The sequence below is a fragment of the Danio aesculapii genome, chromosome 16, assembly GCF_903798145.1.
Source record: "Danio aesculapii chromosome 16, fDanAes4.1, whole genome shotgun sequence".
Taxonomy (NCBI): Eukaryota; Metazoa; Chordata; class Actinopteri; order Cypriniformes; family Danionidae; genus Danio; species Danio aesculapii.
The window spans coordinates 47,136,781-47,151,780 of record NC_079450.1 but is presented as its reverse complement, the minus strand read 5'-3'; the positions used below and the strand labels follow the sequence as shown (position 1 = coordinate 47,151,780).

General features: G+C 33.9%; 2 protein-coding genes across 4 annotated transcripts in view; one reads left to right on the top strand and one right to left on the bottom strand.

Moving 5' to 3' along the window:
• Positions 1 to 11,460, top strand: part of abcb5 (ATP-binding cassette, sub-family B (MDR/TAP), member 5) — a 27,111-nt gene extending 15,651 nt beyond the window's left edge. Inside the window, exons 21-29 of the mRNA XM_056474803.1 lie at positions 1 to 60; positions 3,128 to 3,331; positions 3,652 to 3,752; positions 4,713 to 4,853; positions 5,070 to 5,226; positions 6,755 to 6,952; positions 7,039 to 7,245; positions 8,569 to 8,715; positions 10,294 to 11,460. The exon at positions 1 to 60 is cut by the window's left edge and continues 24 nt beyond it. Of these exons, the coding sequence (XP_056330778.1) occupies positions 1 to 60; positions 3,128 to 3,331; positions 3,652 to 3,752; positions 4,713 to 4,853; positions 5,070 to 5,226; positions 6,755 to 6,952; positions 7,039 to 7,245; positions 8,569 to 8,715; positions 10,294 to 10,494 (1,416 nt within the window). The 3' untranslated portion in view covers positions 10,495 to 11,460. The remainder of the gene's footprint in view (positions 61 to 3,127; positions 3,332 to 3,651; positions 3,753 to 4,712; positions 4,854 to 5,069; positions 5,227 to 6,754; positions 6,953 to 7,038; positions 7,246 to 8,568; positions 8,716 to 10,293) is intronic.
• A 658-nt stretch (positions 11,461 to 12,118) lies between these two features.
• sp8b (sp8 transcription factor b) overlaps positions 12,119 to 15,000 on the bottom strand; it is a 3,104-nt gene continuing 222 nt past the window's right edge. Inside the window, exons 1-2 of one of the 3 annotated variants that reach the window (XM_056476221.1) lie at positions 14,980 to 15,000; positions 12,119 to 14,769 (exon numbers count right to left, since the gene is read on the bottom strand). The exon at positions 14,980 to 15,000 is cut by the window's right edge and continues 211 nt beyond it. In XM_056476221.1, coding sequence (XP_056332196.1) covers positions 13,423 to 14,736 — 1,314 coding nt within the window. In that variant the 5' untranslated portion in view covers positions 14,737 to 14,769; positions 14,980 to 15,000 and the 3' untranslated portion in view covers positions 12,119 to 13,422. Of the gene's footprint in view, positions 14,770 to 14,877; positions 14,929 to 14,979 lie in introns of those variants that run through there. The other 2 variants (XM_056476222.1, XM_056476219.1) reach the window with 2 other exon arrangements.

Below are 15,000 nucleotides of genomic sequence, written 5' to 3'. Positions count from 1 at the left end.
AACAATGCAGTGGGAGTCCTGACCACTAAATTAGCCACAGATGCGTCTCTGGTTAAAGGGGTGAGTGGAACACAGTGATTTGCCATCAGAACCAGTAATTAAGCTTTCACCGGGGATACAGCCTGTGTTTTTGGCTTTGGTTCATTACATCCATCTCTTTAAACCGTTATAGGCCTGGTGGAATCTGTTTCTCAGTCGTATTTATGTGAGAGCTAATCCATATGACTGCAGCTTTTGGTATTAATAGTGCAACTTGAAACTGCAATGCTTGAATTCTTTACAACTGCCGAAATGCTTCTTATTATTATCAATGCAGGTTTGGCATTGCTATAACAGTTTTCTCACGTAACATAACTATAACATGATCCTTTCAGCATAACATTTTGATGAAATAGAACTGAATAGAAAGTTTTTAGTAGCGTTTATTTTTAAATAGATCTAAGTAGTCTAAAATAGTCATTTATAAAAGTCTTACAGGCAGTTGAATTGATGTGACTTTGCTATTTATTTATATATTTATATTTAGGTAAGTAGGTTAAGATTTTACACATTGTTTTTGCTGCTGTTGATGACGATGCTGTTTGTTTGTTTTTTAACCCTTTGACACGTACGATCAAGCAGATGTGATCAAAACACTCAATGTTAAGTTCAAGTGTTATTTTCCAGCAAAGACTGACACTGTTTCAGACAAGAGAACTGTCATGAATCACGGTTTATCAGTTTTCAAACAAATAATATTTATTTTATGTTACAGACACTGAAAATACACATAAATACTAGAAAATTATGACATTTGTGGTTTGTAAAATACACACTGATGTCTGTGGAGATGGCAATAATCATTTTTTTTAAACCTAATCAGACAATGTGCTTTGTTCACACCAGATAGACACTGATTACATTACTAGAACATTGACTCTATTCTTGTCCCAGTAAAACAACCACTTTCATGCTTTTTGGAAAAGTTGATGAATTAACATGTTGTAAATCCAGCGGCTCTAATCTTTCCACTGCGGCACAGACTAATATAGATCATTTTAACGCTGTTTAAATGCTGACGTGAAGTTTTTACACAAATTTGTGAATCAGAACATCAAATATTTCACAATATAATTTGTACATTTGCCAATATTAGTATTAGAAAACTAGTAAGCTATACCAGCATTATTAATACACATTTTTAGCAACGTTTTAGTGGTTTGAATCAATATATTGTAACATTAATAATATAGAGAGAATTAAGTCTGTAAAATAACAAAAAAGTACTGGCAGTTTATTAACAGGTTTTTGTATCATAATTTATTAAAAATGTCAATAAAAGTCACTTTTTCCAAACTTTTCAACGCCAAAAGCTGTCAGATGAAAGATCCAGGTCCCACAATGGAACTGAAATGTATAAATAATAATAATAATAATAATAATAATAATAATAATAATAATAATAATAAAAACAGGAATCACAAAATACGGAAAGTTGTTAATTTACGAATATTTCTTACAGTGTTTCTAAAGTTACAAAAGTAAATTATTATCAAGAAGCACTTAAAACCTGTGTATGAGTTTCTCATTAGCATCTCCTAACCATGTGATTTGTTTACATTACTAGCATGGGCATTGCTAGCCCTATTTTAGGCTAGATTTCTACTCAGCCCCCTTAAAACTTTTGCGATTAGCTCATAAACTGTACACTAATTATTGTCTCTATCCTCTTTAAATTTGATATGAAAACAGCGGAAGAATTTGGCTACTTCCCGTCTTTTGTTTTTCATTTGATCAGCGAACCACAGCTGTGAAGAGTGAGAGAACAAGGTGTGTGTTTATTGATAGATTACGATAGTACTGAGGCCTATAATATTTGCTTATTTGCAGTTCTTTGCTATAGATAACACTTGTACCCCAATGTCATGGAGGAGCAATCGGTTTCCCATCTACTGTTTCATCGGTGCTCACCTCATAATCACAGCTGTTTCCTCCAAAAGTAGCTCTTATCAAACATTTCGCTATTTTAAATTCAAAATTAACTACCAATATAAAACATATTTTTTGTTAGTGCATGTGGAATTAACTATACCATACAGTCTTGCACAAAAGGATTAAAACAGTGACAGAACCACTTAGAGAATGTACTCATTTTAACTGTCAGTCACTGTATTAAAAAAATCGTATTCATTATTGTGATTCAGATCATGAAATATGTGCATTAGCCTGTACTGTAGGTTTAAAAACAAATATATATATATATAAATTTGCCGTTTAATTAGATAGTGGCAGTTTTATTTATTCAATACATGGAAACAAAACATTACTTATATATAGAAAGTGTTTTTTACTACAGTAAAGCGGTGCGTTGAGCCTATTTGGCTCATTGAGAACTCAAATGGCTATCCCTGTTTTTGCACTAGTTTTTTTACCATATCAAGCATTTTAACTTTTATTAATTCTTACTATTAAATAACTACTTATAATATAATATTAAGCTTATATATATATATATATATATATATATATATATATATATATATATATATATATATATATATATATATATATTTTTTTTTTTTTTTTTTTTTTACCTCAGGAGCTGAGCCCCCCTAAAATAAAAATCCTAAAATCGCCCCTGATTACTAGAATGTTTACTCTATTCTTCTCTCAGTTAAACAACCACTTGCATTTCAGGAAAAATCCAGCAGCTCTAATCTGTCCACTGCAGCACAGACTAACATAGATCATTATTGAGCTGTTTTATTTAAATATTTGCAGAAAAGGGAAAGAAAGGAGCAAAAAAACTTACCATTGCACTGTAGTGTGTCACACGATAATAGTGAAGCACTGCCATGGAAACTTTAAAGCAATGTGTTCTAAATAATGATTATCTTAAACTCATTATAAAACGTACATGCATATTCTTCTTAAAAATATTTTACAACTAAAGAAAGGAATAGTAATTTACATCAATAATTAAATAAAGGAAATAAATAGTAAAAAGTGCAATAAAAGGTCAAATTATTAATGCTTGCTACTAATCAACAGGTCATCTATATGTAAAATGCCTCATTGACTATTATGCCATGAAATGGTGTGTCCAAATAACTTACTTAAACCTGTTTTCTGCTTGTTTCCTCTATAGGCTGCAGGATCCAGATTAGGACTGGCCACCAACACTATCTGTGCTCTTCTCATTGCTGTGATTGTTGCCTTCGTTTTCTGCTGGCAGCTCACATTGCTGATTCTCGCCTGTGTGCCCTTTCTCACGGGTGCAAACTTCATCCAGATGAGGGCCATGGCAGGACACACTTCCAAAGACCAGAGTGCACTTGAGATGTCTGGCAAGGTGCAGTACATTACAGATACTTATCCCTTTGACCTTAATGATGGTTATTGTGGATTTTAATTATAAACTCACTGCATTTATGCATGTTTCATCTGCGATTGTGTAATCTGCTGAAACAAATCAGTGTTAAGAACAACCCAGGCACATAGATTTACCATTTTGGTAGCATAAACACCATAAAACGGAGGGTACAGAAACCTAAAGATGTTTGAGTTCTTGTGCCAGTCCAGGTGATACTCCTATTAGTTCATCTGTGTTTGCTAAGAGAAGCTTACCTATGTAAGTTTGATTGAAAGCTGATTATTAATTCTATTTTACAGATTTCCACAGAAACCGTTGAGAACTTCAAAACAGTGGTGGCATTGACCCGTGAAGACGTCTTCTTCCACAAGTTTATCGACAGTCTGAGCAAACCCTATAAGTAAATATCACTTTATAACAATTAGAACACTTAAATGCAAGGGGTGTTTTGAGGACATGAGCCACAAGAGGGTGCTGAGCAATTATAGAAAATCTTGAAGATAAAGATTTAGCTTTGTGGGTGGAATTGTAAGAGAGGCACGTAAAATCTTTAAATTGGATTCATGACTATTTGTAGTTAGTTAGTTGGTTGGTTATTTCAAGTAAATAATGTTTCTTGTTTTATTCTTTAAACTACTGATTACATTTTTTTAATATAATCTTAAATATTTCTTAAATAAAGTAAAACGCATAAAATGACTATTGGTCAAAACGAAAAACAAACAAACAACAGAAAACATATGCTTTCAGATATAAATAGAGTTTCTATACATTTTAAGACAACAGACTACCAATGTTTTAATTTGAAAGAGAATCAATAATTGGTGTAATAACACTGATTTTCAATCATAGCAAATGAAAAACCTTTGTTATTCTGACCATTTTCTGGAAAAAAATATGATTTATTTCAAAAGGGCTTTTTAAATGAAATTGACAATAAAAATGCCTTAAGAAAAAAAATTACATTTTACTGAAACATAATAATCTTGAGAGACAGTGATATTTTATAGTTTGCTTAAAGGTACAACCAATATTTTAATTATTATTCATTTAATAATATTAGTTAGTTTATTTTTGTCTTCATATATACGTATATACAAAATCTGACAGAAAAATAAACAAACGCTTACAAGACATATTGAAAAAAGTACACATGTAGTTGAAAAAAATTATGAATATGACAGAATTACTAAATCTAAACCAAAAAAAATTGATCAATACTATAATAGTATAGAAGTAATATTAAAATTTTATGGTTTTAGACAGATTGTGAAATCTTTGAAATTGAACATGTCTAATTTTACTTATTATATATATTGGAGTGTCATGTGTCCTAACATTGATATGTGCTATATTTCAGGTCGAGTTTGTGTAAAGCGCCCATCTATGGGATCACCTTTGCTCTCGCTCAAGCCATTCCTTACTTTGTCAACGCCGCCATCTTCAGATTTGGAGCCTGGCTCATTGCACACTGTTACACCGAATACGAAAATGTCTTCCTGTAAGTATGAAGACATTATCAGACAAATCGTCACCTTGGAATTAAAACATCCCATTATGTAAATAAGTTGCCATTTAATAAGATGTCAATGTCAATGTCAATAACTCAATTTTGACAAAATTTCAGATAGAACCTTATAATTCTAAGGTGACAAATGTTTGTTTTTTCGGATCACACATAAACTCAGTTCTGATGTGTGCATGCTTGCTTTCACAGGGTATTTTCAGTGATTGTTTTTGCTGCTATGAACATTGGTCAGTCTTCATCATTCGCTCCTGATTTTGCTAAAGCCAAAGCTGCAGCGGCCAGAATCATCCAACTGCTGGAGAAGAAACCAGAGATTGATATCTACGATGAGTCTGGAGAGAGACCTGTAAGTGTGCAGTAATATAATATAATATAATATAATATAATATAATATAATATAATATAATATAATATAATATAATATAATATAATATAATATAATATAATATAATATAGGGCGGGGCGACACAGTGGCTCAAAGGTTAGCACTGTCACCTCACAGCAAGAAGGTCGCTGGTTTGAATCTCAGCTGGACCAGTTGGCATTTCTTGTGGAATTTGCATGTTCTCCCCGTGTTCGCATGGGTTTCCTCTGGGTGCTCAGGTTTCCCCCACAGTCCAAAGACACGTGCTATAGGTGAATTGAAGAAGTTAAATTGGTCGTAGTGTATGTGTGTAAATGAGAGTGTGTATGGGTGTTTCCCAGAATTGGGTTGTGGTTGGAAGGGCATCCACTGTGTAAAACATAGGCTGGATAAGTTGGTGGTTCATTACGCTTTGGCGACCCCAGATTAATAAAGGGACTAAGCTGAAAAGAAAATGAATGAATAATATAAAATAATATAATATAATATAATATAGACTGTCAATTAATTCAAATTTTGTCTAGTTCTAAATATAAAACTCTACTTAGAATTATATTATGTAATGATTAAATAATCTAATTGATTATTAATTGCATATTAAATTTAACTGAGAAATTTAAAAAAAGAGTTATTATTAGTCAAAATTAAAAGTAAAATATTGTGTAAAAAAGTAAAAGTACTAGTAAAAACAGACAGTATCATTGCTTGTGTCATATCAATTTGTATGAAATAATTTATAAAACACGTCTCAGGCCTGTTTATTTGCCATATATTTATTTAGAAAATTTGGTAAAAAAAAATATTATAATAACATTTTTAAAATGTTTGATAATGTTAGATGTTATTAATCGTATTTAAAATATGAATATATAACAATTAAAAAAATTATAGGATATAATATACAGTTGCAATCAGAATTATTAAACCTTTTTAAATATTTACCTGATGATGATTACATTTTTATTTAAAAAATAATAATTTTTTCAAAGTATCTCAGATAATATTTTTTCTTCAGAAGAAAGTCTTATTTCTTTTATTTCGGCTAGAATAAAAGCAGCTTTTAATTTTTCAAAAGCCATTTTAAGTACAAAATTATTAGCCCCTTTAAGCTACATATTTTTTCGATAGTCTTCAAAACAAACCATCGTTATACAATAACTTGCCTAATTACCCTAACCTGCCTAGTTAACCTAATTAACCTAGTTAAGCCTTTAAATGTCACTTTAAGCTGTATGGAAGTGTCTTGAAAAATATCTAGTCAAATATTATTTACTGTCATTGTGGCAAAGATAAAAGAAATCAGTTATTAGAAATGAGTTATTAAAGCTATTATGTTCAAAAATGTGTCGAAAAAAATTTGCTCTCCGTTAAACAGAAATTGAGGAAAAAAATAAACAGGAGGGCTAATAATTCTGGGGTTTTAATAATTCTGATTCCAACTGTATTTAATGTAATGTTTTATTGATTGATTGGGCTGGATGTCTGACTAATTGATTGATTGCTTTTTCAGGGCACCTTTTCGGGCAACATCGATTTCAAGGATGTGCAGTTCTCATACCCGACGCGACCAAATGTGAAGGTGCTGCAGGGTCTGGATGTGTCGGTGCGTCAGGGTCAGACTCTGGCTCTGGTGGGCAGCAGCGGCTGTGGAAAGAGCACCACTATTCAGCTTCTGGAGCGTTTCTACGACCCCGCCGGAGGCCAAGTGGTGAGTCCATCAGCTGTGAATCATTATTTGGGCTCAAGGGATCAATTTACGCCTGACGTTGTGTTTGATTTTTGCTTATTGTTTAGCTTGTAGACGGTCGTGACAGCAAGAGTGTGAATCTGGCATGGCTGCGCACACAGATGGGGCTGGTGTCTCAGGAGCCCATCCTGTTCGACTGCACCATCTCTGAGAACATTCAGTACGGAGACAACAGTCGGACAGTCACACAAAATGAGATTGAGGACGCCGCGAAGAAGGCCAATATACACAACTTCATCCTCACCCTTCCAGATGTATGTGTGATGTCTCTATTCATATATGTGTGTGTACTTGTTTTTATATCCCGATGGGAACTTTAACTTGAACATACACAGACTCATGGGGACAAAACTTTTGTAAAAATGCAGATATTTACGTGGGGGTTGGGTTTAGGGGTAAGGTATACGGTTTGTATAGCAGAACATCATCTATCATCTGAGAGTTCCTACTGGGATATAGGAACAAGTGTGTGTTTGTGTGTGTATGTGTGATTTGTATTGTGTTTGGGTGCATATAGCTTTGCAAATAGTTGATCAAATTAGTAATATTAGTAATATTGCTAATATTAGTAATATTTTGAATAGCTTTTTTCAAATATGAAACTAATTTAAATTGATTCTGTGATATTTTAAAGCTGAATTATTTCTTTAAAATGTATTCAATATTGAATAAATAATATAGCATATTTATTTAGCAAAAACATTTATTTGTTGAATTATATTAATATGTTTTTCATAAACAGAACACTCAAAGTAAAAATGATTTCCATTACAATTTGTAAAATGTATAAATGCTTTTTGCATCATTGCTGAAGTAAAGCACACTGTAAAACCCAATAAGTTAAGGTAACTCAAAGAATTTGAGGAAACCGATTGCAACAAACCATTTAAGTTCAAAAACCAATCCAAATGAGTACTGTAAACTTAATCCATTTGAGTAAAATAAACAATTTGAGCACAGTAAAACCCAATAAATTAAGCGAACTCAAACCAACTGACTACTGTAAAACCCAATAAGTTAAGGAAACGGATTGCTACAAACCATTGAGTTAAAAAAAATTATCTATATGAGTACTTTGAACTTACTCCATTTAAGTTGAAGTAATAATATATTTAATTAACTCATTACCTTCAATACTAATAAAGGTGAATTGAATACTGAGTTCAAAACTCTTTTCAAATGAGTAGAATTAACTTTTAGTAATTTTTGAGTTAACTACTCTCATTTATTTGATAAAATTACTTTTAATGGCAATTAATGTTAATTTCAACATTTTGAAATCAAAACAAGTTTTGTTCCTTCTTAAATAAGCCTGCACTTATATATACTCTGGATTATTGTGGTTAACTAAAACTAAAACCAAAATAATTTTTGTTTTGTTTTGTAAATGAAATATTACCTTTAAAAACTTGTATCATTTATATCGTGTGTGTGCGCGTGTGTAATATTTATTATTTAGTAGGTATTAAAGCAATTAAAACTAATGGAAAGTTTATGAATAAATAGTAATAGTTAATGGGTTACACTTTACTAAAATAGCGTTCGCTGTCAGTGACCAGTGTTGCTCATGTCTTCAGAAATATAACACTCGTGTTGGAGATAAAGGCACTCAGCTGTCTGGAGGACAGAAGCAGAGGATCGCCATCGCTCGAGCTCTGGTCCGAAAACCCAAACTCCTGCTGCTCGACGAGGCCACGTCAGCTCTCGACACGGAGAGCGAGAAGGTGCGTAAAAAGCTTGCGCAAATCTGCTTAATAGTAGCTACGTCTTTGTCAAGTTAATCTGATACATGTAAACTTGCCGTGAGGATGAACAATCATTTCTGTCTTCAACCAGAAGGTGGCACTGTGGATGTTTTTTAAGTATATTTTAGAAGTCAATATTAACCATCCTGTGATTTTTTTTTTTTTTTTAATATTTCCAAAATTATATTTAACAGAAATTTTTTTTTTCACATTAGTTCCTATAAAATGTTTTGTTCCTGTTTTATTTTTTTTTTTAAATTTTAAGGTCAATGTTATTAGCCCCCTTAAGCTATATATACAGTATATATATATATATATATATATATATATATATATATATATATATATATATATATATATATATATATATATATATATATATATATATATATATATATATATACAGAAGAAACTATTGTTATACAATGACTTGCCTAATTATCCCAACTTGCCTAGTTAACCTAATTAATGTAGTTAAAACAGTATCTTGCAAATCATCTAAAATATTATGTACTGTCATCATGGCAAAGATAAAAGGAATCAGTTATTAGAAATTAGTTTTGAATTGTGTTGGTAAAATATTATTTTGTTAAACAGAAATTAGCAGAAATAATATAAAAAATTCTGACAATTCTGTCTGTATGTGTGTGATCCTGATAGTTTTAGGGAACATCTTTAAAATCATGGATAAAAAAATAAAACACTGAACACTAAATAAATAAATAAATAAATAAATAAATAAATAAATAAGACTGTTATATATTCTTTTTTCACAAGTCACAAACTGGCAAATGCAAGTTCTGTGAAACTTTTTTAAATTTATACATCACAATTTTATCACTAGAGCCGCAAAGAGAAAAGTCTGAACTTTAACTTATAAAGTCAAGTTTGTGAGGAAATAATTCTGAATAACAAGATCGCCTATAAAACTTGCAAATGCAAGAAATTGCAAGATACCAGTGAGGTTCTGACTATTTTTCCTTCAGAATTACAAGAAAAACGGCTAATTATTAGAGAAACAAACTCAGAAATGTCAAATAAAAGATTTGTGAAAACAACCTATACATTTGAAATTGTAAGAAATAAACTTGCGCTTACAATAAATATATAAATAAATAAATAAATAAATAGTCAGAGAAAATAGTCCGGATTGTAAGATTAAAATGTATAATTGCAGGATATAACTCAAGATTTTTCAGAGTTTTTGTTCCTCATAATATATCTCAAACTTCATAACTCTGAATTATTTTTTGTCTCTTTATTTATTTTAACAAAGATAAAATCATCTCAGTTTATGTCTACGTCTATTGTCTGTAGTTGTGCATCTTATTAATTAAGCTAATATGCAGTGTAATTGTAGAAAACTGTAGATCTAAGAAATTAAAGCAGGTTTCCATATTGTTGTGATAACATTTAGAAAAGGAAGCAAAAGAATAGCAAACCTAAGAGTCATGAAATTTAATTATTCCATTACAAACTTCCCATTCATTATGTGTCTCCTTTTTAAAAATTATGCATGAGTTTAATATTTTGTCCTCGACTTTCTATTTCGTACAGATCGTGCAGGCGGCTTTAGATGAGGCTCGGCTCGGCCGTACATGTATCGTCATTGCCCACCGATTGACCACCATTCAGAACGCAGACATTATTGTGGTGGTTCAGAACGGCAAGGTGGTGGAGCAGGGAACACATGCACAACTCATGGCCAAACAAGAGGCTTATTTCGCTCTGGTGAATGCACAAGTTTCCGCTCACTAACATGAACATTAAGCAGCATTTACATATTGCAAATGAAGGGCTAAGTAACTAAAAAATAGTGCAGTTACTATTTACAATTACATTTAAGATACAGGTACTAAGAGTTGTGAGTGTTGTAATAAACTTTCTATAGTTTTAAAAATTAAAATGTCATTGATGAACTTATTAAGATAAACCAGTGTGTGTGTGTGTGTGCGTGTGTGCATGTGTGTGTGTCTGTGTGTGTGTGTGTGTGTGTGTGTGTGTGCGTGAGAGAGAGAGAGAGAGAGGAAAAAAGTTATTTGTTTTTATGTAAACTTTGTTACAGCTCTGTGAATAAATATTGTTCTTTAGACTTTATATTTGCAGAGATTTATTTTTTCTCTTATATCCAGCTCGGATATTAATAGGAGAAACTGCACATAAATAAATATAAATCTGGTATAAGCTATTGTTTGTTTGTACACCCACTTTATCATGGCTCTGTGAAAAGATGCTGTATATGTAAAGATTTATTTTGTCATATGCATTGTAAATATAATATGTTATTTTATTGCACATTAAAAAATGTACACTTGGGACACGTTTTCCCCCTACAGATCTTAAATAATTGCAACCATTCTACTTAATGTTTTACCGAATGTATGAGTTTGTACAGCTAGTATAAACCCGTTGAATGTGAATATTGCTTTAAGTGTTTTGTTTTTATGACCTCATCGCATGGGGGCGCAATGTGCGCGTGCTTTGAACCTCCAACATGTTGGATCTTTTTTTCTCTCTCCTGCACTGGCTTTAACTTGGTCTCTCGGATTTAAACTGCTACAACAGCCTTGTATTATTTCTTGTGATATGTTGTTATATAATGTTCAGTGTTTAAAGGCTTTTTTCGATTTGTATTAAATATTATTAATAATTCTGTGATGTCATTTCTTCCTCAAAAAAAAAAACGTTTGCTTACGTTAAATAAAGTCAGTTTCAATTCCAAAACTCTTGGTGGATCAGTCAACCTTTTTTGCCTTTTGATTATGACATTTTGTTGGGACGGTTTACACTTTATTATATATTTTGTTCTATATATTTATTTTAAAATACTCTACAAAAGTTACACTCTAAAAATGCTGGGTAATTTAACCAAACTCTGGGTGTAATAAGGACTAAACCAACTGCTGGGTTATTTTTTTAAATTAAATTAACAGAAACTAATTTAACTCAAGTGTTTGGGTAAGTTTATATTTTCCCAATTTGGGTTTAAATAACCCAGCATTTCTTAGAATATATGCGCTCAGATGTGTTTAAAATTTTCTAAAGACAAACACGGAAAAACATAGCCTATACTTTTACATCTAATTGTTTTAGTGCGAATTTAAAGACGCACATTTTTTGCATGGTCTAAAATTTAGGCCATTTAATTTTTTGATTAATTTTAAAAAGTAAACATTTCGTGAAGCAAGTACAGAAATCTAAATGCAACATTGTCGCACATAATCCAACATTTGAGTGACTGGATAATTTTACGTTACAGTTTTTTTTATTTTAATTTTTTTATTTTAACAAAGATAAAAAGATTCCACACGATTGTCTATATTTTTGTTACTAGAAGAATGTGTTATTATTCATGTTAACACATTTTATTTTGTTTTTCAGAAGGTAATGCAATGGCGTGACAGGTCCTGCACTACAGATCACATTTTATTTTAAAGAACATTGCAGTAATATCAACGGCAAATCGTTCACTGTGGCTGAATACATGTTGACTTTATTGAGTGGCTTTAATTAGAAAGCCAATTTCTCAAATGAACGATGTGAAATAAACGCTCACCTTACATGTGCATGCTTACATAAATTAGAAAACGTGGTGAAACACTGATTTCTGAATTTAAAAATCATACAAATCATTTCAAAGTGCGTCTTTAACAGACCTCCAAAAAATCAAGTCCAACTCGTGGATAAATACGACGTTTTTCTTCACAGAAACTCAAACAAAACAAAAAAACACTCCCGTACAGTTTTGGATATTTACTAGAGTCAATATATGCAACTAAAAATACTATTCAAAAATTTGCGTCTTTAACAAATACATACCCAACTTTTACATCAGTGTGGAATAACCTTCTATTCTATTCTATCTTATTTTCATTATGTACATTCTTTTGCAGCAACAGGAAATAAGTACATGTCATACAAACTCAGGATTTGTAGTCTGTAGTTTCGACAAAGACCAATGTGCGATATATAGACTATTTTTCGAATATTAAAAAAAATGAACGTGAAAATGACAAAAACGAAGTCTATTCAACACTACGGCAATTTATCCTTAAGGAATTGGATTTTAGTAGTGTTCGTGAATAAAGTGCCACCGTTTGGTTTTGAGAAAGAAAAAAAAAGTTAGCAATGACAGGCCACTTCACTGGGGAAAATACAAATTTCTCTCTCTCCCTCTGTTTCATAACAACAGTAAGTAAATAAAATAAAATTGTTCGTCAAATACCCATCAGAATGCACATATCAGATTATGTGAATTTTAATATTTCCCTAATTTACCAAATTCATGTCACACAGAATCTGTGCAAACCAAAACAGTCTTACAGCAATGTAAATTACATTTTAATTGTAAACTGAATCACTTTACAACATCCAAGTGAAATGGCCACTCGGTTCTTTCTCAGGTGACACTTTATAATAACTTTAACTGTTAACAAAAAATGATAGGCCTAATTAACATTCATTAATGTACATTCAACTACAGTAAAACATTAATGAAACTTTGGTTCATATTGTTTCATGTAGGTTATTTATATCTGAATGTGCATTAATTGAAAACTTGCAGAACATTTGAGATTTTTTGTTAACTTGAAAGTTTTTAGAAAGTGTTTCCGAGCGAACAGCACAACATTTTGTGAGGCGTCAAATACGTTACTAGTCCATTCGAGATTCGCATTTAGAGCGGGATTAATCGAGGGAGTTTGCACGGCCGTTCATCCCCGTGGTCGGGACAGACTCGGGGGCTTGCAACAGGTCAGGCGAATGGCATGAGGGGCTACCGGGAACACTGTGCTCGCTGTCGGTGTCACTCCCTCGTTTCCCTCCGCTCGCCCCAGAACCCGACCCTGACGAGCCCCCAGCACTGTGCGTTTTGACATGTTTACTGAGGTGGTCACTCCGCATAAAGCGCTTGTTGCACACGGGACAAGCGAAGCGCTTCTCGCCGGTGTGCGTGCGTAAATGTCGCTGGAGCTCATCGGAGCGCGTGAACCTCTTTCCACAGAACAACCAGTTACACACAAACGGCCTTTCTCCGGTGTGCCACCTCAAATGAGCCTTGAGGTGAGACGTTTTGCCGTACACTTTCCCACAGCCGGGGATGTGACAGCTGTGCAGCCCCTTTCTGCGGAGGCTTGCGCCAGCGGGACCCAGTCGCTCAGCTTCTTGACAGTTCGGACAGTCGCACGTCGCTCTGCCCGAGTAGCGCCGCGCGGAAGACCGCGGGGACCCCGCCAAGGAGGCCGTCGGACCCCCTGTCAACATGGAACCACCCGCTCCACCCAGAGGAGAGGGACTGGAGTCCGGGTAAGACGAGAGAACCGGTTTGAATCCGTCCATGAGGTGCTGCCCGGTGGTGAGGAGATGCGGGGAAGCGCTGGTACTGAAAGCAGAGTGACTTAAACTCGAGTAGTCTGAGTTGTATCCGCCCAGAGGAGAGTGTAAAGAAGTCTGCAGCCCACCGGAGTGAAGGGACGTCTGGAGCGCAGCTCCGTTCGGGTTCTGCACATCAATCCAACCGGCTCCCACGTCCCACCACGCGGACGCGCCCGTGGTGCCCACATCCCCCGTGGGTATGCCAGGGTGCGAGGACTTGAACCACGACTCGTAGGGATGCGCCACGCTCATTCTCGGGTAAATGCTCTGCAAACTGTCCACGGAGGTGTGCACTTTTGAAATAAACATGGGTTGGTGGCTGGGCTCTTGGGAGTTATTTGACACAGAAGTCTGGAAAACGGAGTAGTCGTTCCCGAAGTGGGAGTTGGACGAAGTACCAGAAGTTAAGGAAAAGGCACTGGATCCCGTAGAAGTGTTCGTGCCAAAAGAGTCGCTTAAACCACCACCATTCCGAGTGAAAGAGGATAAACTGGATCCTAAACTACAGCTGCTGGCTGTCGCACGTTTCCACGGGTGGAATCCTTTTCCGAACGAAGATGAATTATCCGAAATCGAGGAAGGAGAAGGACTCGGGCTCCCGATTTTGTTACACGTCGCAGCCAACATGGCTAAAGGAGTCGACCCCAATCTCGGCTCCTCCTGGAACAACAACAAAAAAGCAGTTAGAAGGTAAGTTCAGACTGTGTTTCGGGGAACTAGGGGAATTAGAAGAACAGTTTTAACGTTTCTTTCTTTTAGCCAACACACCTGAAGAATGGTAGCGGAGAAAAGTCAACTGAAACAGCCAATCGCACACGCAAAACAAAAGCGAAAACGCAGCATAGAAATAGCAATATGTGTTATACATACAATGTCGTAGTTGAGAAATGC